Genomic DNA, 27,556 nt, shown 5'->3' on the forward strand with positions numbered 1-27,556 from the left:
GGCTTGTCAGAACAGGCGGTTGGCAGAAAAGGTCCAAAATGTCAGAGCAAGTTCAGGGGTCCGAATGTTCTATCTCAAAGTTCTCAAGTGTGAAAATGACTCAAGACAATCCTCCCTTATATAGGCGAAGTGAGAAGGCGAAGGGTCACTTTCAGAATTCAAAATTTGGGCGGGAATATCTCTCGGCCTTTCGCCGACTGACACCTGTAGAAGGTCGTCGCCTGTTACAGTGCGACACCTGTCACAGGTAACACGTGACCAATCACGTGCCACCTGTGAGGGGCAAATGATTAGGGGATTTTGCTCCCACCAATCGGAATGCGCCACGTGGGCCAATCAGATCCTGCCAAGTGTCCCCCAGTTGGAACTGTCAGGGCTTGCCACGTGGCACGCGCTTATTCGTCCACCTTGGACCTATTATGTCATGACATGTGGCATACTCCATGCCTAATGGAGAAACCGGCCACCCAGGTCCAACTTCCGAGGGAAGCCCAATCAGCCCTAGGTTAACCTAAACCTAGGATGGGCACGTTTCCCAAGGTTATAAATACCTCCCTTAATCCTCATTAAGGGGGATTACGAAAAAACACATTAATTACACACAGTAATAACCGGCTGATCTCGCTAACAAAGCAGATTACCTACATTAAACACTCTCACCTAGAGAGACCCAATCACTTTAATTTCCGCATTAATTACTCCTTAATCAAGTACTAACTTGACCGTTGGAGGCGGAGCTCCCACCACCAGGAGTCTCCGTTATTTTGCAGGTACAAGCGTCCGGTTCTAGTCTCGGAATTGTAACTCTCCCGCAGGACATCAGAAAACCCCGAAACAGTTATGAGTAAAGAATTTTGGATCAATAATTATATTTGAGCTAAAAACAATGATATTTTAATTAATATTAGTGGGTCTTACACGAATGAAAAGATAGATTGAAAAAGTTACGGAGTAAATGATGATAATTTCACAACATTTTGGATAACGAGAAATTATTATAAGGTGAAAATCGATAGATATCAAAGTCACATAAACAAATCAGATTTTAGCGGCGACTCACTGAAGATAAACACAGTGTGTTTAAAGTTTAAATTGAGTATTAGATTCGACCTCTAGTATGTGTATCTTTATTGATATTCTAATAAATACTAGTGGGACACCTCTCATGAATGCAAAAATGGACGGACAAACAATGTTAACCATTGATAATCTCACAACATTTTGAAAAACATAAATTAAGATATTAAATACCACGTACAAATAAATAGATACTACGTATAATATGTTCACATTTTAAATCAGGTTTTAGCCTCGACAGAAGATTATCCATCTAGTGCGTACTATCTAAAACCTACAAAAATCCTCCTAGAAGGAGGACCAACCCACCCCAACCCACAAATATAAAAATCCTGAAAAACCCGAAAACGAAATCCCACAAACATTTCCTCTTCTTTAGTTTCCTAACCTGCAAAATATCATCATCAACAACATCAAAATCATCATTATCAATTCATCTTCATTTTTACTACAACCATCGCATACGGTTGTTATTGTCGGCGACAAACTCTGTCACCGGCGAATCTTGTCGGAAATTGGATATTTGAAGTAAAAGCAATCATCAATACTGGGTAGTGACGGCTCCGAAACTTGTCGATCCGGCAACTGTTGTCGCTGTGTTGATTGGCTACTTAAGCTTCTCAAAATGGACATCGATTCGCCTTCGCCGTCGTCGTTGCGGTCTCTTTCTCCTCGTCATCGAATCATTCAGGTATTGCTTTTTCTTCCACTTTTTGTATTTTTGGTTTTATTATTCCTTGAATATTGGATGAATTGGTTCAATAATTCAATTTTTTTGGTAAATGGTATGATAATGTTGTGCTTGTTTGTCAGACTTTCGGGTATTTTTTTATTTGTAATTATTAAATTACATTTTGGAGTAGTTCTATATTCAGTCATACCTAATTTAATTAATTTTGGAATCTGAGGTTAATTTATTATCGAATTTGAAGAGTGATTTCATAATCAATTGGCATATTTTTAGCTGTTTTGATGGCTGCAAGTATCGTGCTGAACCGTCATTTATTGGCGTCAAAGGTTGTGGCTTTCAGTTTCATTGACATTTGTTGTCTTGTTGACATTATGGAAAGGGTATTTTTTAGCTTGTACATAATTGCCATTAATATTCCCTACTCGACACGTCTGTTGACATAAGTTGGAGTTTGATTGTTTCAAACTATCAATAAGGAAATAAAGGCGGTGTAGTTGATATGTTGGGCTGATTGTAATCGTGCACTTGCTTACGAACATGATCCAACATTCTGACACTCAATGATGTTGTAGTGAGATTTTAGAATGAAACACGGTCTGGTTGTTTTATGTACCATGATCGGCTGTAGTATAACCATATGTATTGACAATACTGAGGCTATTTCTACTGAAATGATGCAGCAGTTTATCTTGTGTCCAAATTTTGGTGCTTTTCGGTGCATGTTACTTCTCACGCATTTTAGATAGAACCTTGGATTGATTCTTAGGTATGTTAGACACGCACCTTGGATGGACACTTGCAGTCTTATTTTGGACCCAAAAAAAAATGCAAAATTTCATATGATAGTCATGTTTGACACACTTTAATGTCCTACACAATTGATGCAAAAGCCCTATGTGGGTATTAGAGCTAAATTTGCAATTAGAATGCGGTGGAGCTTGGAGATGTTAGGAATTTTGAATTGGGTTGGATAAGTTGTAGGTCAGTTCAATTAAGTATGAGCTTTTGAGCTTTGGTTAAATGATCTTTTTATGGAGCTGTGGGCCATGACCATAAGAAACATTGTAGTATGGGATATCTTGTACTCCCCTTGTCTTTTTTTAGTTTTCTACCACTTTCCATTTTGGGGTGTTTTCGCTTTTTTTTTTAAGCTAACAACTTTTTACCATTTAGCTGATAGCATTTGCATCTTTACACTCACTACCTCTTACTATATCTATCTTTTTGCTCTTTCTTACTTTATCCTTCTTTTTGTAATACCCACCAACTTTCCTAGATACAAGTCTGCATAAGTAACCAAAAAAAAAAAAACAAAAAACAGGAGTTTGAAGTTCACACAGTAATTTCTGAATTTTATTATTGATAATGTTCAGAAGTGATATCGATTATTAATAAAAAACACAAGTTATGCTTTTGAAGGAGTTTTGGCTCTTAAATTTTTTTTTGTTGATGAGGGATTGTCAGTTTTTAAATGTCTCCTACGTGTGGAGAAGGTTTTTCTTACTTGTGATGGAAATTTTTAGTATCTATTTCTTATTGTCGAGTTGACAACTTGTACCATTTCCTAAAAAACGATATGAAATCTGCAGTGAAAAGATTTTTTTATTGCATCAATGCCTCTCACAAGGTTCCTGCCCTAGCGGAGATGGGAATTACCTAACCCTTATTGCATTGAGGGTGTCTCCATAAAACCTTTTATCAAAAATATATTTGTTTAAACAAAGATAATGAAAAAATTCCCCCTAAGCGATAATGTAGTAACGTTACCTTAAAGAGGATCAGGAAAGAGTGAAAGGGGAGTGCCAATCGCACTATGACGAGAAAGTCTTTGATGCATGAGAACTTCAGAGAAACCAAAATGGCAACTCTATCCCATGAGTGTCAACATGAAATTCTTGTGCTTTGAATCTCTCTCTATCAAGCCATTGGCACAACACTCAATAATGAGCCACAAACGCCGAGTATCATAGGTTTTATGCACCACATGCATACCCATACCTAAGCTGATATTTGCTCGTGCTCTTCAATTTTGAAGAACATCAATTAAACTACTATTTCACACCCAAGAAAGATGTGTTATTGTGACACTTTCAGCTCTGTTTAAAAAAAAACATCAAATTATCTCTGGCACAATTACTTGCACACAATTGCTCACACACAACTTCCTGTCTATGATTTTTGTACGTTCATCTCAATTTCACATTCTTTAAAATTCTTATTGTCTTCTGTGACAGAGACTGGCAATAATTGGAGTTTCTGAGGAGTATCTAGAAGATCTTCAGCCTGGTTTGGTTCGTTTCATAAAATTCAACAAGCACCTGTTGCCTGATATAGTCTCAGCCATTTTGCCTACAGACACAGATATTGAAGGAGTGGTTGGTGATAGAAAATTTGGGTCTAAGAAGGCTCTGGATCATCCTAATTTGAAAGATGTCTATAACGAAAGCATGATTTGGCTAAAGTGGTTGATGTTTGAGCATGAACCGAGTATTGCTCTGAAAAACCTGGCTAGTTTGAATGTTGGTCAGCGTGGTGTGTGTGGTTCTGTTTGGGGGAGGAATGATCTAGCATTTCGGTGTAAAACATGTGAGCATGATCCAACTTGTGCAATCTGCGTTCCATGTTTCCAGAATGGAAATCACGAGAATCATGACTATTCAATCATATATACTGGAGGGGGTTGCTGTGATTGTGGTGATGAGACTGCCTGGAAACGAGAGGGCTTCTGTTCAAAGCACAAAGGCGCAGAACAAATACAACCTCTCCCAGATGAGATTGGCAATTTAGTTGGACCAGTATTAGATATTCTTCTCAGGTGTTGGAAAGGTAAATTATCAGTTGTTGAAAACATGTTGAGAGGGGATTCAGTCAGCAAACATGACACAGAGCCAAGAATAGTAGCTAATGCGTTTTCCTATGTTGTGGTGGAGATGCTTCTTGATTTTTGCAATCAAAGTGAAAGTTTGCTTAGTTTTGTTTCTAAGAGGTTGAGTGACACAGTTGATTTACTATATATGTTGGCAAGAGCTGAGAGGTTCTTAAGTGTTGATGCCGCAAAGAAGTTGCATGAGTTGCTATTGAAACTTCTGGCTGAACCTATATTTAAGCTTGAGTTTGCTAAGGCATTCGTTGATTATTACCCTGCTCCTGTGGCTGAGGTTCTAAGGACATCGAGTGATAATGTTCTTAAGAAATACCCTCTAATTTCAACATTTTCTGTGCAAATTTTTACTGTGCCAACACTAATACCATACCTTGTTAAAGAACGGAATCTTTTGGCTATGCTTCTGGAATGTCTGGGTGAAATTGTCTTTTCTTGCTGTGGAGAAGATGGTCAGTTTCAGGTAATTTGCTTTTAGTTTATTAGATTTCTGTGCTGTGTAATTTTTGCGTTCGTATGCATCGTCATATGAGCCTGTTTGTTTAGTGTAGAATAATGGACATGCCAGCTTTTTTGTATAATTAGATTTAAACTCTTTTGTTTTTGGGGACAGGGGGAGTTGAGCATTGAAAGCTTATTAGGATATGTTTCATTAATTGTATCTTGTGCCATTAGATTTCTCTGTTTGGTATAAAGCCATTAGTAGTAAATCTTATTAGTTAAATCGTCTAATAAAGTAATAGGGTATTGCAAATTAAATTATCAAAATTTAAAACTACTTACAAGTTGAAAAACCCTTAGTTCCTCTAGACAGTAGCACTACAAGTGAGGCTAAGAACTTTCATGGAATAAATTTTGAGGTTGGGAGTTACAGAGTAGGAGATCCCAACAAGACCACCACTTTGCTTTTGAAAATAAAATATTTTCAATTTTAAATTAATTTTCAAGTTTGTATTTCAATCTTTATTTTATATTTATAATTACATGTTGATTTGGTCTTTCTTTGCCTAATTGCCGTATGATGACCAAAGAGACTGGTGGCATTTATAAATGCATTAAAATTTAAATAGTATCTTGTGGTTTCAAGATTCGAAGTCAACCTTGTAATGCAATCATACAAGTCCTATTACTTAAAAACTTATTGATTTGGATTATCAATATTTCTTTAGATTTTAGGGTGAGCAAAACTGGGTACCCTGTATAAAAGGATGGAACTGGAATTGGAACTGGTTAGAACCGGGTCCAAGAAATCGGAACTGGTATTGGAACTGGTTCTTACCGGGTCCAATAATTGGGGAATCGATCCAGAACTGGTGGGAACCGGTTCCAGAATCGGGTACCCGAATTCTTCATACTTTTTTTTTTTTTTTTTTTACTTGTATTATTATTTTCTAAAACTAATTTGGCTACCATTCATCTAATTAACAAAAGTAATGATAATAACTTGGCTAAAAATTGGAGTAAATTCGAATGCATTAAACAGAAAACCCACAATTTATACAAATTCATAGAGTGATACTCCACAAATCCACTTCTTTTCAATTAAAATCATGCTGGAAAAAAAAAATTATCTACGAAACAAACCTGTTAAACAAGATTGAATTAAAGTAAAGAGTAAGAGAAACAGAATATATAAAATTGATTTAAAATAAGAAAGATTAAAAGAAAAAAAGAAAGAAAAGCTAACTTTAATAATATGGGACATTTGAAAAGAATGAAGATGAATGTGAAAGAAAGAAGGAAACTAAGGGGAAGAGAGCAGTTTGACTAAGGGAAAGAAATGAGAGTGTGCTGTTGAATAGTTTTCTTTTTTAGGGTTTTTACTTTTTACATAAGGTTGTTAGGTTTAGATCAATAAGTAAGAGAGGTTACCGGGGGCCTTAGTTAATATAGGCTGCAAAAGTTCTTAAGCTCCTCAGTAGAAACTAGTATGGAACCAATGAAATCGGGTACCCAGTGAGTACCAGGTCCAAAAATTCAAGACTTGGAATTGGAGCTGGATTGTACCGGGTCCTAATTTTAGGAACTGGACTCGGACCCAGTTGCACCGGTTCCGGGTCTGGAACCACCGGGTCCATACCGGTTCCAATTTTGGATCTGGGTACCCACAATTCTTGCTCACTCCTATAACCAACCACATTTAGAGATCGAAGTTGAAAATCCCATCTTTGACTAATGCTCATAGAGGCTTGTTTGTTGTTCTCTTTCTCCATTGCAAAATTCTTAGAAGTAGCCTCCTTTTCTTTATCTAGGGCTTCATAATCATATTCCATAGTTGGCATTTTTCTCTATCTGCCAAACTCAAAAGGTATCATGCAAAAGATAGGTTTCCCCACACTTCTTTTGGCCACTTGGAAGCATTTTGCTTATGTTCTCAAAGTGTTCTTTTGACGAAGAGTGATGAGTAATGTTACAAATCTAGTAATCGTGAGTTTTGCAATTGTCTTTGATTTGTGAATCTCCTCATCAGAAGGGGTGAAAGTTCGATTTTCGGTTTGGATTATGGCCCAAACTGAAATACTTTGGTTTTAGATTTTTCAATCCAAATCCAAAACGTACCGAATTTCTTATACTCAAACTGAATCCATTCGGAAAACTGAAATTTTTTTAGCCTAATTTTTAGATTTGCGATATTCATAAAAAAAAACCAAGCAAATTATATGATTTTGAAGACATATGAACGATACATAAATTGACAAATAATCTTAACATTATATTTTATAGCATTAATTCTTAGAAGGATTAAATTTGTCACCAATAATTTTGACATACAATTTACATAAAATAAAAACTCAGATCTTGTTGGCTTGTTGCTTGCTTCCTTATTTACACCTCTAGCTCATCAGAAAGAACCCTTTGAAACGCGGCGTGTAAGAGGAGAAAAGGATGAACCTAATGAATAACGAAGTCGTCGGCGACCAATCACTTATTTGGTGTTGATTAATCAATTCAGATTGAAGCTCAGAAAGAGACAGGATGAGGCCAGGATAGGAGAAGAGAGACAGGAGACAGGGGAGATTGAGTGAGAGAGAGATAGAAGTTGCGTGAGATCAGAGGGGAGAAATAGTGAGAGAGAAGAGAAGAGAGAGGAAGTGGAGTAGCGTCTGATAGAGGAGAGAGAAACTAAGAATGGGGGTTAGGTTTGTTTTTAGTTTATATATTAAAGGCTTGAAGGGTCTTTGTGAAAGGGTGAGATGAGCTCATATATTTGGGCCTAAAATTCGGTTTGGCCAAAACCAAAAATCCGAAATTTTAATTTTTCCAATATGATCCGAACTGAATTTTAAAAAAAAAAAATCTAATTTGTTTGGTGTTAATCCGAATACTACTACTCTTACTCATCATGTTCTAAAGAGAACTATTGCTATATATATATTCTCAATAAAAGGTTGCTACTTTGTTCCCCTACACTTCATTTGGCCAATTGAAAGCATTCCGCTTATGTTCTCAAGCCTTTCTTCTTTCAAGCATTTTTGACCCTTGGAAGTAATCCAATATTCTCAAACATTAAGCCAAAGTTGACAAGGAAGTTTACAATATCCTTTTGGACTATCTAATTACGCCATTTGTCGTTAAAAATTTTACAACCATTTGTTGCCCACTGTTTTTGCTCCTCTAGTTGGTTTTAGTGTCATCTATTTTTTAACAGGAGAAAATTTCTAAACTCATGCGTACTTATTGGCTTTAATCTGGGACCATATTATCATTTGTTTTGTTTATCACTCCAAAACTGTAGCTGCATTAAATGCAAAACCAGCAAACTACCATTCTTATTTAATGTGGTTATCATATACTCCAAAGATGTCATTTCTTTTCTTTCTTTGTATCAATGTATCTTTGGGATTAGTAACAAAAAACACGGCTCTAGGCCCCTTTACATCCAATGGGTTTGCTTCTTATTTGACCCGAGCTACCCCCTTTGAGTTCAATGTTACACAATCCACCTCTTCCTTATCAAATGTCATCAACATCAACATCGAATTTATTATATCTTGGCATTATCAAGAATTAACTTTAGCTTAAGCCGTTAGGCATTTTAAAACATTAAGGATTTCACCTCCGCCCTCACATGCTTGTGATACCTAGAGTATTTAGCCACATTCCTGAAACCTTCTAGGCTTCTACAAAGAGTTGCTTTAATAGATGTGCCCCTCCCTTTGTCACATCAACACAAGGTCTACAATGCCAAATTATCTTTTTCTATGACGTGGCTTCCCACTTCCTAGCCAGATTCAAATCTGATAAATTGTGGAAGATGTTTTGGATTCTTCATTCATCTTAATAAATCAATAGGAAGAAAGTTGAATTATATAATTTAAGCTGATATAAAGGAAATTTCGTATTTTACAACTCCTCATAATACCACCTTTTGATTTAACCACCCTTTTTTTTTTTTAAATTTTTTTATTTTTTTTATTATGTATATTAAAATACCACCCCTTAAATTAAAAAAGTTAGAGTTCATCACCTGTTGTACCGGCCGTGGGGCCCACTTTTATAACTACCGTCCCTTTTTCCACTATTTCCAATAGCAAAATGGCCAATTAACCACTGATTAAACATATAAAACCTAATAAATATTATTACTTTGCAGTAATAGTTCATCTTTAAGAAATCCCCAATTTCATTTACATAAACCCTAATTTCTCCTACCACTTAAATTGACTATTTCACTCAACAATTAAGCAATTAAAGGAGCAATTCACCACAATTTCAAAAACAATTAACCTAATAATTGGATTGCACATGATTCTCCGACGATGAATACGAACTCCATGCATGTGTGCTGCCAATGAATCACCTCTGCCACCATCACCGCGGCGCTCCACCCCAATTTCTGTTGCCCCTTGTGCTGATGATGCAACTGATTATTGCAGTTCTAATGATGATGTTGTCCTAATTTCTCTTCTCTCTTGCTTCTGCTTCAACTACACACAAATTTCCCCGCAAAATCCAAACTTTCACAACCCAAAATCTCACACTTCCTATTCCTCCCACTTTTCCAAAAGCAGAAAAAAACTACAGTTTAGCGCTTTTGTTCTTCGACCTTTCTAGGGTTTTGATTAGGGGTGTTCACGGTGTGGTTTGGATCCCAAACCGCAAAATTGCGGTTTGTAATTTTTTCAAACCGCACCAAACCGTAACGCAAAATGCGGTTTGGTGCGGTGCGGTGCGGTTTGCGATTTAACCATATTTATTTAAAATTATAAAAAAAGCTTTTATTATATTTTGTGATTTTTAATTTACAATTCAAATATTAAACTCTTTTTTTTTTAACCTTTAATTAGCTAATAGTTAAAGATTAGCCCATATTTTTTTGGTTCTTTTATTCTTTATTGCACCATGAGCGATTTTACGCTTGCTAATGCATTACTTTAGCTATTAATATCTTCAACTATACTTTTGTAAAAATAATAAAAAATTGATATTCGAAAAGTAGATTTCGAAACGAATCTAACTAGATACCACATGACTATGTTTTTCGTAATGGATAAATCACAAATGGTGGTCAAAGAATATTAAGTGAATAGTCTCAAAGTCCTTATGGTGCAATAAAAGCAAAACGGAGGAAGTATATTTTTTTAATAAAAATATAGTATATAAATCGCAAACTGCATCAAAGTGCGGTTTGGTCTAATTTTTTTTTTTTTTGGAAACCGTGCCGAACTGCAAACTACGGTTTGGTCATTTTCAAAAACCGCACCGCAATTTTCAAATCTAGACCGCACTCTGAACAACCCTAGTTTTGATGAGATTAATATCTCCCCGTCTTAGGTTAGTTGAGAGAGAGAGAGAGAGATCAATTTCATTAATGTATGGGAGATTGAAGGAATTGACAAGAAGATTTAATGTTGGAGGTTGAGTGAATTCAATGGAGGTTAAAGTAGGGATTTAGTAGTGAATTAAGGAGAAATCGTGGAAATAAAGGTGAAAAGGGGTGGGAAATTTAAAAAGTGGGGCCAGGCAAAGGGTGTTCAAATCGAAATTTTTTAATTTTATGGGTGATAATTTTATTTTATTGTATTTTTTATTATTATTTTTTTTTTAATAAAAACGGGTGGTTAAATCTAAAATAGGTGTTTTAGCGGGTGGTTATGTACAATTTTTCTTGATATAAATTGCGGAGAAGAAAAGGAGAAGTAGTGGCAGAAAAGAAAAAAAGTACTACCTCTTGATTATTTTGTTTGACTAATTTACTGTAGATACGTAGTTTAAAAAACCTATGAAAATGATGAGTAGTCGTTAGAAAAAGTAAGAGAGTGAAAACTGGGTGGGTATAAGATAAAGTAAGAAAGAGATTGTAAAAAGTAAATAAGGCCATGTACTTCTTCACCTTATTTTTGCCGAATAGAAATTATTTTTACTAAATTGAAATTGATTTTACTAAACTTAAATTATTTTTACCGATTCCTATATTTTTTTTTCTTCGTTAGAGTTATTTATTTTACGAAACTGAAATTATATTATCAAACTGAAATTATTTTACTGAATTGAGCTTATTTTTCTTGAATATTTTTTTTTTCAAGGTGAAGTGAATAGAGTCTAAGAGGGAGAGGGTGTAAAAAGGTGGGTTAGTGTAAGATAAGAAAGAGAGTGAGTTTGATAAGTTTTCATTATTGAGGTGTAAGATGGGTATGATGGCAAAAGTAGTGTGCCAACAATGGAATAAACTAAAGTGAGTAGAACTTAAAAAAATAATAACCATAAATGGAAAGCGAGTAGGACAAAAAAAGGTAGTAAAATATACAAATAGAAGTAGAAGCAGGAAAGAAGCAGAAAAGAAGATAAAAACTGGAAAACAGAAGAGAGGGAGAATCGGAATCGGAAAAGTTAAGGAGAAGAAAAAAGGCTGATAAGAAGAAAGAAATGATATAAAGATCTAGAGAAAAAAAAAATGACAGGAGATGAAGAAAGGAAAAATATGCCTGAAATCACCGTCTTTAAAGGACGGGGTTTTGGTTAGCTGGGTGAGTATATGGCTTTTTATAAGTAATAATGTGTTTTTTTGTCAGTTATTTGCCTGAATGTTCTGCATCTCTCATTTTCTTAATTTTCTTGAGGGATATTATATATTTTAAAATAACCAGCTAGTAGACATTGCTTTACATTTGCATTCTCATGCGTTTGGAAATTTTATGCAGTTTAACAAGTGGGTTGGTGTGTTTGATACATGTATCCGTGTGATGGAAGACATAAAGTTTGTTGTAAGTCATTCTGTGGTAGCCAAGTATGTGACACATGAACGACCAGATATTGTCAAAGTTTGGTTGCAGATTTTGTCTTTAGTGCAAGGCATGAACCCTCAAAAGCGAGAGACTAGCATCCACATTGAAGAAGATCCTGATAATACACACCTGCCTTTTATTGTGTGCAACTCTATTGCTAGCATTCATTTGCTTCTAGTGAAGAGTGCTTTCTCTGCTGCTGATGGTGAAGATATGGATAAGGAGGCTTCTGTTGAGAAAGAAAAATTAGATACTGATGATGGATATAGTCAGAGACATGCTAAAGTTGGTAGACTTTCTGAAGAAAGCTCCATCTGCAGCTCAGCAGCTGACAATAGTACATCAGAATCTTCATCACAGAAGTTTGATGTTACGCGTAATTTTGTAGTCATACCTGCTGTCTTGCAGCTGACATGTGAATCAACAAAGGCTATTGATGGTTGGTTGGCAGGGAGTAATGTTGTATCTCATGTCAGTAGTGACATTTCATGTTGCAAATTATCAGCGTTCAAGGAAGCCTTGTTGAGTATCAAGAGGGGAACATGCGTTTCAGGCCTATCTGACGGCTCCTCAGTGACTAGTGCCTGTCCAATGGAAACTGGGGATATTGAAAAGGATGTGAGTAATATGGAAACAGGAACATCTGCTGAAAAAGATGCCTTGTCTTTGTTGAGTTTATCTGATTGGCCAGATATTGATTATGATGTAAGTTCTCAAGAGATATCATTACATATGCCCTTGCATGGATTACTGTCTTTAGTTTTGAAGGAGGCTCTTAGGCACTATTATGGTGAATTTGTACTGACAGATAAGGGTGACTTCAGTTATCTGAATCCTTTATCATCTGATCACCTTGATTTCTTCCGAAAATTACTTAAAGGCTGTCATCCCTATGGATTTTCTTCTTTCATGATGGAGCATCCACTGCAAAGCAGGGTATTTTGTTCCCAGGTTCGTGCTGGGATGTGGAGGAAAAATGGTGATGCTGCAATATTGTGTTTCAACTGGTATCGTTCTATTCGCTGGTATGTTTAATAGTTATCAATCTATCTAACACTGTACATTAATTCTTGATATGGTGTTTCCTTGCATAAGTTGTTGGGTATGGCTGTCAGAGTGTATGCATATCAGCATATGGGCGGACAATATAGCGCATGTATATCAAGGAATTGTGTGTTGCCACTGCTTGCTCATTTGTTTGTCAAAAATTTCCTTCTTTGTTTGCAGGTCTGATCATGAGCTAGAGCTTGATCTATTTTTGCTGCAGCTATGTGCTGCATTTGCTCCAGCTGATCTATATGTAAGAAGAATCTTAGAACGGTTTCAATTGTCCAATTACCTTGCCTTGGATCTCAAGCGTTCTAGTGAGTATGTCATCTCCTCAAACCTCATAGAGATTATTTTTATTTTCTGAAGTACTTCTTTGGAAAAGCTTATGAACTTGTGCTTTTAAATTATCCCTTTGTGCCTAGAGATTCTTCAATGCAACTAAATGATAAAGGCCTTTTTCTTTTCATCTGATAAATAAAGTTTCAGGAAATAATTTTAGAACCTTGGTAATTCCAGACAAGGTGTTTTACAAAGCCTGTGTGGCTAAGCCTGCTATTATTATATGACCTTTGGTGCAATTGCTTGCTTACCCCTTTTGTTGTATATGTATTTGTAAAATGAGCTGAGAGCTCAAAACTCTTAGTGAACAGCTTGAGTTCAGCTAAATCTTGATGTTCGTTTATCTAGTAACCAAAAATTTGGTCTTTTGTGTTGACGAACTATATTAGTGTTTAAGGATTATCTGATTATTTCTGTTAACATGGGGGTGTAAATGAGCTGAGAGCTAGTCTCAAAACTCTTAGTGAACAACATGAGTTCAGCTAAATCTTGTTTATGTTTGTTTATCTAGTAAACGCGCTGAACTTGAACATGTTTTGGAGCTCGTCTAATAATGGTGCTTGTAGGCTAACTTTGCCTCCTTTGGCCCTGGGACCCACGAACTAAGAAATACTTGTTTATATATGTTCATGAACAACTTGTTTTCATATGCGTTCATGAACTATTCGTTTGTAATGCTCATGAAATAGCTTGTTAGTTTGTTTTTCCAAAAAAAAAAAATTAAAAAAATAAAAAAAAATTGAATGATTATACTACTACCAATTTTAGATATAACCATATGTAGATGTGTTTTTCCATAATATGTTTGCATCAAAGAAAATTTTCCAAAATTAAATGAACTGTAGGATAAAGATCTTTTTATAAATAAAAATTAAAACCTGATTATTGTATTTATGTTTTAAATAATTTTTGAGGCATTGAAACGCAATGTTTGTTTATGAATAATACTTTTTTTTCCTAAACAAAGCTTGTTAGGAACTAAGCTCATTTGTGATCTCAACTCAATTAATAAAGGAGATGTTTATGATTTGAAATTGAGCACAATAGTTACTAAACAAACCGATCTTGAGCAAAACTTTAGCTCTGGCTTATGCTCCCTTTATTCAAATGAATATGAGCATAAATAGGATAGTACTTGTTTCGTTTATACCACAAGTTATTATGAAGAAACTGAACATGTTGAGTGAAAAGTTTTTTTCTTTGTGTTGCCATAATTTGTCATTACTGAACACCAATATTGAGGCTTCTGCCTGGGTAAAGTGAGGGAAGCTAGTCATATATGTGTGCATTTTTACCTGTACAGCTGGATCTTGATTTTTTTTTTTTTTTTTTTTTTTTCTGGTAGACCCTTAATCCCAAAGGCAACTGACCAACCTATTGTATAATGACCTTTAAAATGGAAGGAAATATAGGTTAATTCTGTGAGACATTTGATTTAAGCCATTGTAATCTTGAGCTAATTTATTGCTTGTTCAATACTCTTTTCAACTTTGTTAGAATATGTGTTTTATTCGTAGTCTGTCTAAGCCTTATCCAAGTATCACTAAGGCTTTCAAAAGAGATACTGCAGTGATAAATCAAATTAGCACATTTATTTGTATTTTATACCTCTTAACTTGTAAATCATTTATTATTCTGGACTGACATCATGTATGACTCCATTTGGTCTTTTGCTTCAGTTTAGGCTTGTTTTGTTCCCATGTTTTGTTGCTTCATAATGATTCTTATCTTCTCTTACTAATCAAATTGGCTTACTTTTTACTGCCATATTTGCAGGTATGAGCCTGTTTTAATGCAAGAGTTGCTCACCCTAATAATACAGATAGTCAAAGAGAGGCGATTTTGTGGACTGACGGCATCTCAGAGTCTGCAAAGAGAACTGGTTTGCAAGCTTGCAACTGGCGATGCTACTCACAGTGAACTTGTGAAGTCTCTACCTAAGGACCTATCGAAACTGGATCAATTACAGGGGGTCTTAGATAGAATTGCTCAATACTCTAATCCATCAGGACTAAATCAGGTTTGCCCTTTCTTCCTGTTCTTTTCCCCTTTCTATTTCTGTTTTGTGTCTATATATTTGATGCATCCTTGCTCATAATCTATGTATTTCAGGGAAAGTACTCTCTGCGAATGCCATATTGGAAAGAACTAGATCTGTACCATCCATGTTGGAACCCTAGAGACTTGCAGGTTGCTGAGGAAAGATACTCTCGTTTTTGTGGGGTTTCTGCCCTTAGTGCTCAATTGCCTAAGTGGACCAATATTTATGAACCATTGATTGGAATAGCTAGAGTAGCTACCTGCAAGACTATTATCCAGGTCATTCGGGCTGTCCTCTTTTATGCTGTCTTTACAGATAGATCAACAGAATCACGTGCTCCTGATGGAGTACTTATAACTGCGCTGCACTTGCTTTCTCTAGCACTGGATATTTGTTCTTTAGAGAGAAATTCTGGCCATCAATCTACTCATTGTGGGGAGTGCAGTCTGTTAGTGGATGTTGCAACTGATGAAATTGAAGTGGGTTTGCATGATGGATCTAGTCATCAGAGTTTACTGTCACTTCTGGTCATATTGATGAGGATGCACAGGAAAGAAAACATGGGCAGCTCAATTGAAGCAGGGAACTTCAAAATTTCTTCCCTAGTAGAAATTCTGCTGAAGAAATTTGCTGACCTAGACTATAAATGCGTATTGAAACTTCAGCAGTTTGCTCCTGAAATCGTTAACAAAGCTGATGACACAGTGAGCAATTCAGCTTCTGACGCTGAGAAGAGGAAGATGAAAGCCAGAGAACGACAAGCTGCCATATTGGTAAGACATCATGTCTCTTCTTCCTTTTCCCTTAAATAAACTTGCACTTTTCTTTTGGTTTGGCACTGAGATGAAGTTAATCATGAACTAAATTTGGTTATGGTCAGAGAGAGGTTAAATGCAAGAGAAATTGTTTGGGATGGAGACAAAGTGGTTGATGTGTAAGAAAGGGAAAGATTTACTTGATAGAGATATGTGGAGTTTGTTTTGGGACCTTCTAAAAAAAAATTGTGTAGTTTATTCAGGGAAGGGGGGAGCAGTAAAAGTTCAATTTCAGCACTTTTGCATGATAAGATGCTGATCGCTGAAATTGGGTGATTAAGTAGTGCAGGAAACAAAAGTCAGCTTGTCAAATATGGATTCTTACCTAAGCTGCTCAATTAACAATTTTAATTTGTACAACTTTCAGATTTAACGTTTATTTTTACAAACTTCACTTGGATACATCATTGTATAGACCTAGATACTCTCTTGACTTTTTTGTATCACTATACAATAAAAGTCTCTTGTGAGTTGTGATTGTTGTTCATAATATGATTTGCCTTGGTTTGCTGCGCAGGCAAAAATGAAAGCTGAGCAATCTAAATTTCTGGCAACCTTGAAGTCTTCAGCTGATGCTGGGTCAGATGATGCCGGTTTTGAGAAAGATGAGCATGCTTCTAATGTACCACAAGATTCCGAAGAAACACATGTCTGTTGTCTTTGTCATGATCCTAATTCTAGAAATCCAGTATCTTTTCTTATTTTGCTTCAGGTATGCTGATTTCATCCTCTTTTATTCCTTTAAGTGTAATAGAAGTCTTTTATTTATTTCTTGACGGAATTTTTTAAAATCAAATTAATTAATTTATTTTAACAAAAGGGCTTGCTTGGGTGGGTCAAAAATCCTGTTGGAAAATGAACTCCAAATTACTTCTCTCTCTTTTGGCTTCTTTTTGGGGTTGAGGAGGTTGGAGTATCTGTCAAGTCCTCCTTAATTATAAAATGAGGAAGAAAGAGACAGTCATTGCATGTTTTTGGTTCAATTCTGTAAGCTGTGACTTTTAAGCATCATGGCCGCCCTACCCCACATTTATACCACTAACGTTGGGCATATCAAGAGAGAGGCGGGTTTTATTTACTTATTCGTTTTCCTCTTCTGGGGTGAGGGAATATTTATAGGATACATACTGTCAGATAAATCGATACTAAAATCTTTCTACCGAGATTCTTTTATTTTTGCCACAGCTCCATTTCCAAGGTGTTAATATAGATTACTCTTTTTTTTTTTCCCTGCCAGAGATGCATTAGCCCCAAAACTTTCTCTTTATCCTTTTAGGAAATGTTTTCTTTGTTAAACCCAAGCTAAGCAATTTTCTAGTTCTAGTGGATGTCTTCCTAACCAATGATGCCAGTTAATCTCGAAGAATCCATATTGAATGCTGATTATTTGTCCAGGGAACTCATTAGTCAAGGACCATTTTAACATTCCTCAGTAGACCCGGTTTTTTTCCCTTAACCTTAGCAATCTTGTTTCAAATCCAGGACTATAGTCTTCTATTGCATATCCTAATAAGTTTATGGGAAAATCTCGTTGGTAGCCCCTTAAAAACAAAGGTAACTTATGCTACTGCTGCTGGTGTTTCTGCCATTCTGGTGACGGAGGAGAGTGGAATGATGGTGAGTGGCAGAGAAAATGGTTGCTGAATTTGGGCAAGGCAGAAAAGAAATTCCCTGTTGCTGGGAAAGTAACATCCTCATCATCTTCATCTGCATCTTCTCTTTCCATCTCCTGTGGCTACATTGTAAGAGGCTGCGTGGGGTGGGTGGGATAAGCATGGAGGAGGCAACTGTGGTGGTGGTGGCGAAGGTGATGGCGTCGGGATGAGAAGAGATAGAAGACATGGGGGTGGTGGCATATGGAGATAAGAGGGAGGAGTGGTGGCTGGTCAGGTGGGGCAGTGTGGTGGGTTACCTGTTAATGGTATTGGGGATGGAGTGGGGATAAAGGAGAGAGAAGGGGTGCTGGGTGAGGTGATGGTGTTGGTATTGAGGGATTGTTTTGTATCTATAAATATGATATAAAAAAAAAGCCATATTAATGCCTTGTATGACATTAAACAAAAGCACAAGGCCATTTCACATATTATTATTATTATTATTATTATTATTATTTTTTTTTTTTTTTTTTTTTTTTTTTTTTTTTTTTAATGTCCAAAAAATAAGGGGATATGAATGAGAATTTCCCTAAGTTTTTCTATCATGACGACAATCTCTAGACAACTGCATTAGATTTTTTCTTTTTTTTCTAAATGGTTGCTAGCTACAGTAATAGATATTGTCATCTATGATCTTCCAAATAATGGTGAAAACACTAATACTTAGGTTTCCTTTTTTTTTTTTGCAAAATATAACAGAAATCTAGGATTGTAAACTTTGTTGATAGAGGTCCTCCTTCATGGGAACAAGGTTGGCAGTCCGATGGGCTGGAGAGCTCTGTATCTGCGTCTGTGAGGATAGATCCTACAGCTAGGGTTGCTAATACTAGCTCTGTGGATAGTTTACCATCTTCTCAGTTGGCACAGTTAGTAGAAGGTGCTGTAGATGAGTTTGCTGCTCAGGCTCACCCTGAAGAACTTCATGCCTTTACAGATTACCTCAAATCTCAATTTCCCGAGCTTCGAAAAATTAAAAACCCTGGCAAATTTACTGAGAAGAAGGATAAGACTGTACATTCCCTTGAATCATTGGAGAAAGATTTATTTTGTTTTATTCACAAAGAGATTAGTGTTATTCACGATTCTGATTTTATAAGGGATGGTGAAGGATCCTCTTCGGGTAAGAATGCTGCAAACTCATCTTACCGGGACTCCCCGTTGCTCGGAAAATATATAGCTTCTCTTACAAAAGAGTCTAGAGATCCTTTGCAAAACAACAATTCCCGTAGAGTGGAGCCTGCTGTGCAGATTTCGTCTTATAATGAATTTCGCCCCTTGGGTTGTGATGGGATTCATGTTTCCTCCTGTGGCCATGCAGTTCATCAAGGATGTCTTGGTCGTTATTTGTCGTCATTAAAAGAAAGGTGAGTTCTGCTGGCAGTACAACTATCTGAGTGATTACTTTTTCCCCCTTCTGTTTCATTTTTCTGGTAATATTCTAACTCATGCATAATATACCTTTTGCTGTGTTTTTTCTTTTTCACTTGTTAGAAATTTTATATCTGAAGAAGTGTTTAAAATGCTTTTGTGTAAGAACAACAACATTAATAAAGGAAAACATGAAATCTCTTTATAATGATTTATTATACTTTCTCCGTTTTTTTAGCTGCATCACTTTGCAAATTGCAGACTCCTAGGCAACTTTTGGAGATGAGAGATAAACAGAATGAAAGAATGAATCCATGTGACAGGAGAGAGATAGAGTTTATTAACTAAAAAGGAAAGTAATGCATCTAATTTGAAATTTCTGTTTTAGGTTAGTGATGCAACTAAAAAGAAACAGAGGAATTATATTTATATTAGGACAGTTACAATGAGAGCATCCATTGTTGCTCAAGGCATTAGTACATGGGCATAAATTATGTCAGCACAATCAATTTTTTATGGAAAACAGTTGGTGAGAGTATGGTATATTTCTGTGGTGATAGTTTTCTTCTCTTTAATGTCTGGTCATCTTCTTACCCTATTAGTCAGGTCTATTTACAGCTATTTTGATTATTTTGTAATGCAGACTTATCAGAAGAATGGTATTTGAAGGCGGGCATATTGTTGATCCAGATCAAGTACAGTTTATAAGATCTTCTGTACTGTTTTTCTCCAGATTTCTATTATCTTTCACTTATCGCTTTTTTACAGGGTGAGTTTCTCTGTCCAGTATGTCGTCGCCTCGCAAATTCTACGCTACCTGCTGTGCCAGGTGATTCTCATAAACTTTGGGAGCAGCCTACGAATTTCAACATTTCTACAGTGCATCCATTTGGATCTTTGACTGAGTCAAAGAAGGAGAATGGTTCCTTGCAGCTTCAATACACCTTGTCTATTTTACAAACTGCAGCTTCTGCTGTTTCAAGGGGTGAAATGCTTAAGGCTTTGCCTATGCAGAGAAACCGAAGGATTAGGCCTAATCTTGAACCTGTCTTTCAATTGTTAAGTGGAATGTATTTTCCAGATAAACAGGATACGGTTTCAAGGTCGGGGAGGGTGAGCCCTTCTGTTCTTATGTGGGCCACTCTCAAGTATTCTCTTATCTCAACAGAAATTGCTGCTCGCTGTGGAAAGAGCTCTCTTAGTGCAAGAAATGGTCTAAGCTCTCTGTATGATGAATTTAATTCATCTGGTGGATTTATACTTCCGTTGCTGCTGAAAATCATCCAGAGTACTAGAAGCAAAAATTTGCCTGATTTACTTTTAAGATTTAGAGGTCTTCAACTCTTTTCAGAATCCATTTGCTGTGGCCCAACCCATGGTAAGGGCCGCACGGAAGGTATTAGTGGAGAAGGTAAGAGAATTCCTTTCAAATTCTATGTATATTTCCTTCATTTCCGTATTTATCTTAAAACTTGAGTGCATTCCCCTTGTCTTTTTGGATTTTTATCTGATATCAATCATATCATATCAGTGAATATTTGTCCCCCCCCCCCCTCTCTTTATACATCATAAAACTGTATCTGGAATCGAGTGCATTGCTCGTGTTTTTCTGAAGACTCAGCACTGTCATGGTGCCTAGTGTTGTGTGTTCATGTGAGTTAAGGATGTCGTAAAATAAAAGGGGTATAACCTTGAAAGTGTTAAAAGTCTTGGAAGAACCAAAGCTTATAATTCATGTGGATGGACTTTGCATATCTTGCAGACATACCTGCAAGTTTGTGCTTCCCTTGTTGGAGATTTAGGTCTGATTTTGATGTTTCATCTGGCTTCTGCTTATTTTTAGTTTAGAAAATACTTTTTCTTTGAATCCTATTGATGATCTTCCCAAAAGGATGTTTGATTTTGTACCTCTGTTATTCCTTGAGGTAGAGGGAGCTCTCTCTCTCTCTCTGATCTGTTTGGTGGGTTGGGGGGGTGGGGGTGGGGTGGGGTGCAGGTATGGCTGTGGCAGAAGTGGGTCTTACACGGTTCCATTATTGTCTTATGCCCAGATATGTGAATTTTTTTTTTATTATTTTTTTTTTTTTTATTTTTTTTTTTTTTTTCCCCCAGGACATTTCAATAGCTTAAAAAAAGTGTCAAGCCATTTTATGGTGGCGTGATCTAATTTTACATTTTAGTTAAGCATACTCATTACTTCTGACCCATGGCCCTTCTTTGCTTGGATTCTGCCTTCATTGATTTTAAACTTGTAGCTTTAGAACCTATTAGGATATTGACCCTGGGGCCGAGGTAATGTTTCTTGATACTGGTAACTTTGAAGATTTTTCATTATTGATTCGTGTTGTACTGTGTAAAAATTGACGCTTTCTGATGGTGAGAGGCAGTTTACATGGTACTTGATGTGATCAATTTGTCTCTTGTGACTGTATTTTGATTGAAATATTTATGTAACTCTTTACTAAAACTCTCTTACTTTTTTATGAAAAGTTAACTGCTCTCATTTTCTCAACTTGGTTCTTAAATTACTGAGCTTATGTCATGAACATGCTTCATCTGATTTGTTTGATTTTGCAGGGAAACTTTTGTATTTATTAAAACATACGAATGGGGAGACGGAATATCCTGACATGCAATTTTGGGACCAGGCTTCACATCCTGTTCTTATCCATGATCCTTTTTCAACATTGATGTGGATTTTATTTTGCTTGCCCTATCCATTCTTGTCATCAAAAGAGTGTTTCTTATCGCTTGTGCATACCTTTTATGGTGTTTCTATCATTCAGGTAAGATTTAAATTAATAATATAGGTGCTGCAACCTTTGATTCAGCATGTTCATCTCTAAATACTTTCAAATCTCTGCAGGCTATAATTACTTACTGCTCATATTCACAATGCAACGTTACTGATTTAGGCTTCCATGATTGCCTGGTTGCTGATATTGCCAAGTTAGCTGGAAAATCTGCCGTTGCAAAGAAATTTTTTGTTTCAAAATATGTTGATCCTTCTTGTCATGTCAAAGACGTGATTGATAATTTAAGCTTACCATATCTGCGAAGATGTCTGTTGTTATGGAAACTTCTGAAGTGTTCTGCAATTTCACCTTCCCTTTCAAGGGCTGGCGACTTTGATAAATCATTAGATATCTCTGATTGTCAGGAGGCTACTGGTATTGTGGCGGATAGGGATGAGATTAATGAATTACGCAACATGTTTGGAATTCCTCCTATGGATATTGTTCTTAAAGATGGAGGTTTACGTTCTATGATGTTAAAATGGTTTCATCATTTTTCTAAAGAGTTTGAAGATCATTGTGTCCAGCGTGTTCTGCATTCAACTCCAGCTGTTCCATTTCAGCTGATGCGTCTTCCTGTTGTTTATCAGGATCTTGTGCAGAGGTATCCTTTCTTTTTGTTGCTTTATTCTAGTTTTCTTTTGCTGTTTTTATTTACAAACCCCTGCTTACTAGTACTCATGGAAAATATTGAACTAAACTCGTGTCGTTCTGTAACGGATTTTGGAGATGCCATTCCTTGAACTTCTGCAATATAACACGTCTTTCTTGCTGTGAGTCCCATCTTATAGTGGTGACTTGCCGCGTTAGAATGTTTTTTCCCCTGATATGTCTATTCTTTTGTCAAAATTGGCAAAATTACATTAACTAATTAAGTAATAAATAATTACCAAATAAATTAACCACTTATATAGTGATAGGTTTGGTTATATCATGTTAGAATACTTAAACTAATATTCAAATGTAAATGAGGCTATAACCCATCATTGTGAAAATTTTCATACACCGCGTTGGCCGCATCCGTTACAAGCCACTTCTACTACAGAATAACTGTTATCGTGATCGTGACTGCATCTTCAACTCTTTCCTTGCTATTACTATTATGCTAGTTAGTATTTTACTTTTATCATAATTGGTGCTCCTGTTGAATCCAGCTGTTGAATTAGTATTAAGCCTTTTTGTAATTATATAATATATTTTTATCATAGTTATTGTTCCTGTTGAATCCAACTGTATATTTATGCCAATGTGTATGTTTACCTTGGTTCTATGCTAAAGATCTTAATGAATTGACACCTTCTCATTCAGGTATATAAAAGTTCGATGCCCTAATTGTGAAACTGTGCAAGATGAACCTGCTTTATGCCTTTTGTGTGGTAGACTGTGCTCTCCAGCTTGGAAGTCCTGCTGCAGGTCCAGTATTTATTTTTCATTCTTACTGAATCAGTAGTCTTGATTTTTATATATCAAACTGTTTTGTTATGGCTTCTTTCTGATATTATTGCTCTCTATAGTGAAAGTGGATGTCAAGCTCATGCAGCATCCTGTGGTGCTGGGACTGGGGTGTTCCTCTTAATCAGGGTAGGGGTTCCATGACTTTTCTACGCTATGACATATTCATTGTTAAAGTTGTCTTCCTATTGTCAAGTTGCTCCCTTTTTATATGGACTTCATGCCTTTCCCCTTCCACCCCCCCACCCCCCCCACCCCCCTCCCCCAACAAATTTTTTTTGGGCCGTGTAGGTTTTTGCTAACTTATATTCTTACCTCTGTGAATAGAAAACAACGATATTGCTTCAGAGAAATGCACGCCAAGCTCCTTGGCCCTCGCCTTACCTTGATGCATATGGTGAAGAGGTACCGGAGATTTATTTGCTCAAGTTGCTCATATAGTTTCTCTTTGTGGAGTACATTCACTTACTTTATGTTGATGTTTGGATTGAACAAATGTTATATAGGGCACATTAATTCTATAGGTCAGATAAATAGGCTGTAATAAGCTGTATGTATTATAAATCAAGAAATTTGCAATGTAGAGAACTTTTGGGTTATCATTATCTTAGCTCATTGTACTATTTTACTTTGCAGGATGTTGAAATGCATCGGGGCAAGCCATTGTTCCTGAATGAAGAACGTTATGCAGCTTTGACATACATGGTGAGGGGTGAAAGTCTACTATATATTACTTGATCTTTGATTGTTTTCCATCATGTCTTATTACAACAATTCTATGTCAACTTTTGGCACACTAACACTTTTTCATTTAGGTGGCTTCTCATGGCCTCGATCGAAGTTCTAAAGTTCTTCGTCAAACCACAATTGGCACCTTCTTCATGGTTTAACTCTCAAAATGGTACTTCAAAACTTTAGGTGTGATAACTATCCTGATTTGTGTAATTTTTGAGTTATATTTGTTTACTGAAATTTATGATTAATGTCACATATGTGTTGTGTTCTGCAAGAGCATTGTAGATGATATGATATTAAAGGGTAGGAGAATAGGAGATGTAAAGATTCCGCAGGGTCCTTAACTACACTCAAACCCTTGACCTGCAGAGCCCTCGTGCTGGTCAATCATGTAAGGTTCTTCCATTTTTTTTCATTTCTGTAATTTGTATTGTTTATTGTTTTTCTTGAGTAATAGTTTTCGTAATTGCCTGTAAATCATTTGCTAAGTTTCATGGGGCAGCTGTTCCAAATGCCCTAATGTACGAGTCCTGGGAATAACAAACATTAGTGCTTTGAGTCCAACAACTACAAAGGGTGTAGTTGTAGTCTGTTAGTTACGATGAGCTAGTTTACTTCTTGCAAAAATGAGACATAAGCTTTCCTTGGGGTGTGGTATGAGGCAACCCTCTTCACTGAATGCTAGTTTCAAGAGAGAAGATAAAAATGAGCATGTTAAGCTCACATTGAGAAGGTTGACTAATTTCTGCCATGGTAAGGAACTGCTGATTATGATAGGGTGTGATTTAGGTGTAGCCAAGGGTGTGTGACTGTGTTCTCCTCACTTGAATTTTACTTATCCATACTTATTAGCCCCTAGTATAGCTTAACCTATTGGCTCTAGACTTTACTTAAATGAACTTGTAATTGTGAATTGAAATTGGGTATCCCTTATTGGCACTGAACTTTATCTTTTTTCCTGAAATTGAAACTTGAGTAAGTGAATTGAACTTTTGGCAAGCCCTTATTGCCCCGAACTTCACAGAACTTATTTTCCTAAAATAAGTGTAAATAAAGTGGGGAGGAGTGGGCTTAATGAGCCAATGTTCTCCTTTTTGCTCAAATATATCCTATACTGCCCATTTCAATAAAAAGGCTTATGTGGCATGATGCTCATATGCACCCAAAACCATTTGTTTGGTAAAATTTGCACTTGGTAAAATATTTCCAAAATGCTAATTCTTTTCCCTTGTGCATCTCTCCTAATCCCTCCCTAAATGGTCTTTCTCCTGAAGAGTAGTGATTTTTCATGTTGGTGTCCTTGTTTTGAATTGCTTGTACATAAATGATGAGTTTTTTTGGGTATAAAGAACCGTAGACAAAACTGATGGTATTTTCTGTCTATTCATGGTAATTTACAAATAATCTGTCTAACCATGGTATTTTTCTTCTATATTTTCAATGTGTACACATTAAAGTTGAACTCCAAGTGCTTGGTGGAGTTTTCAGTTGGGAGGCCTTGTAATTCTTACACTTTATAGTTAGATTGTTGGTAGAAGACCTGTCTGCTTTCCGCATTTTGTCCAATTGCTTAAGCGAATCCAAACATCAAACTACCAGTTTGATGGGAGGTAATGAATGGTGGTAATGATAATGAGATATGAGTTATTTTGCAAGGAAAATCTCATGGAGATGTTTGTTAATGATTCTTCAAGTCTCATTTTCATCATGTACACTTTATCCTGTTTATTTTATTTTATTTTGTTTTATTTTATTTTTTGGGAAATAATTGCACCTTTAGAGTTTCTAGCTTACTTATGCACGAGTTTAGCCATTACTATCTTTAATTATACATTGTAAAATTTATATTTCTCCCTCCGTGTTTTTATTAAGTGTTACACTTACCAAATGTGGCCGTGTTTTAATAAGTTTTACGCTTCCTTTTTTGGCTACATTATACGGAGTAATATTAATCTTTCTTTTATCATGATCCCCACCCAAATCCACTATTATTTTATTTTTTATTATTTTTTTCCTCTCAAATTCATTACTTTTCAATAAACTATTGACTCCATTATCTTTCTTTTACAGTTTTTTAATACACCAACTACCCCACTTACCTCTTATTCCCTCCGTCCCTTAATGAGAGTCCCTTTTGGCCAAATTTTAGTCCCAAAATGTTCACCCCATTTGTTTTTTTTCAAACCATCAATATTAATTTTTTACCAAAATTCCCTCCAATTTGCAACAATATTTGTGCAAATTTAGCTTCCCTGTGTAGATTTTGTATTTCCATATACTTTTATTACTTTCTCTCTCTACTTTCTTGCATAACACATGTAAATTTACCTTTCCAATGTACTTTTACTACTTATTTAAGTTTCTTAATTCCCGTGAAATTTCACCAAAAGGGACTATCACTAATGGACTGAGGGAGTATTTTATTTAAGTCAATTAAATTGCCTAAAATTATGTGTCGGTTAAAGTGTAACACTTATTGAAACACAGAGGGAGTAAGTTGCTATTTTGACTATTTGTTCTTGCATAAGAATCCAAAAAAGATTGGTATGTGTGAATTGTGTAAATGTCCAAGGAGGAAGTATGTATTTCCCCTCACTCCCAGTCACACTTCTGTAAATGCTATAAACGGTGATGAAAATTTATGAAGAAAAACACGTACTTGGGCTAATTGGGTATAATTTTGCTTACACAAATATTGCATTAAGTTTTTAAACAGACAAATTGAGATATTTAGTTAACTATGTAATGGAGGGAATTTTATTTTTTTCCTTTTGATGCTCGATTCGACTGTAATTGAGGATGGCCTGCTAGTCTGGGATTTTCGAGTTTTATCTAGTGCTCTTTCAATCTATTATAGGTTTCTGCATAATGAGCATGGCTTTCTATGCTAACTCATTTCTTTTTTTTATTTGCATCAACTATTGATCTATGAGTATTATGGTGCTGCACGTATTCACTATATATATATTTCAATTAACCTTCATTTTTAGCTTAGAAGATGTTTGTTGTTACTGTTTCGTTTGTCTTTCCTTTTACAGAGGAACCTTCAGCTTATTTGTAGTTTTTTTTTTTTTTTCAATCGTCTAATGCAGTAATTATGCAACTTATAAGCTTGACTTTTATGGATGCTGATGGATGATTCAACTATGTGGCAGGGCTTAGGAAGTTAGGATTACAGCAAGTGAAGAGATGTTGGGTTTAATGTCTCATATATGCCACTGTTGGTCTGTTGTAAAAAATGACTTGTTACATATGCTAGCTTTTATGCTCCCATGTAAAGTTATCTCATTTTTTCAATATTATTTTGTTTATTTATGATTGATGTTAATCTTGGCTTCAATGTAAATTATTGTGCATAAGAGGATCTGCTTGCTGTTGAATATGTTATTTTAGTCGCAACTTTCAATATGTTCATGTATCAGGATCTCTAA

At 35.9% G+C, this 27,556-nt stretch overlaps 1 protein-coding gene across 4 annotated transcripts; it reads left to right on the forward strand.

The window, feature by feature from the left end:
- The first annotated feature begins 1,279 nt into the window (after window positions 1–1,279).
- LOC110691741 (E3 ubiquitin-protein ligase PRT6-like) lies at window positions 1,280–27,556 on the forward strand. 4 transcript variants are annotated; one of them, XM_021868679.1, is made up of 19 exons: window positions 1,280–1,768; window positions 4,003–5,112; window positions 11,792–12,900; window positions 13,103–13,243; window positions 15,041–15,284; window positions 15,377–16,078; window positions 16,638–16,832; window positions 18,475–19,139; window positions 19,787–19,838; window positions 19,912–20,554; window positions 21,721–21,929; window positions 22,010–22,542; window positions 23,247–23,351; window positions 23,453–23,519; window positions 23,718–23,795; window positions 24,027–24,095; window positions 24,206–24,308; window positions 24,411–24,516; window positions 27,281–27,556. In XM_021868679.1, exons 1-17 carry the CDS (start codon window positions 1,703–1,705, stop codon window positions 24,278–24,280), a joined length of 6,063 nt encoding a protein of 2,020 aa, XP_021724371.1. In that variant the 5' UTR covers window positions 1,280–1,702; the 3' UTR covers window positions 24,281–24,308; window positions 24,411–24,516; window positions 27,281–27,556. The 4 variants fall into 4 exon arrangements, with proteins under 4 accessions (XP_021724371.1, XP_021724372.1, XP_021724370.1 ...); XM_021868680.1 differs by having other exon boundaries at window positions 24,206–24,291; window positions 24,401–24,516; XM_021868678.1 differs by having other exon boundaries at window positions 1,281–1,768; window positions 24,401–24,516; window positions 27,218–27,556.

This window comes from Chenopodium quinoa, unplaced genomic scaffold (assembly GCF_001683475.1).
Source record: "Chenopodium quinoa cultivar QQ74 unplaced genomic scaffold, ASM168347v1, whole genome shotgun sequence".
In the NCBI taxonomy this organism is placed as follows: Eukaryota; Viridiplantae; Streptophyta; class Magnoliopsida; order Caryophyllales; family Amaranthaceae; genus Chenopodium; species Chenopodium quinoa.

Coding starts and splice junctions, on each gene's coding strand:
- LOC110691741 (XM_021868679.1), top strand. CDS start 1,703: ATGGACATCGATTCGCCTTCGCCGTCGTCGTTGCGGTCTCTTTCTCCT. Junction 13,244..15,040: donor GATCTCAAGCGTTCTAGTGA/GTATGTCATCTC, acceptor CCATATTTGCAG/GTATGAGCCTGTTTTAATGC. Junction 23,352..23,452: donor GCTTGGAAGTCCTGCTGCAG/GTCCAGTATTTA, acceptor TGCTCTCTATAG/TGAAAGTGGATGTCAAGCTC.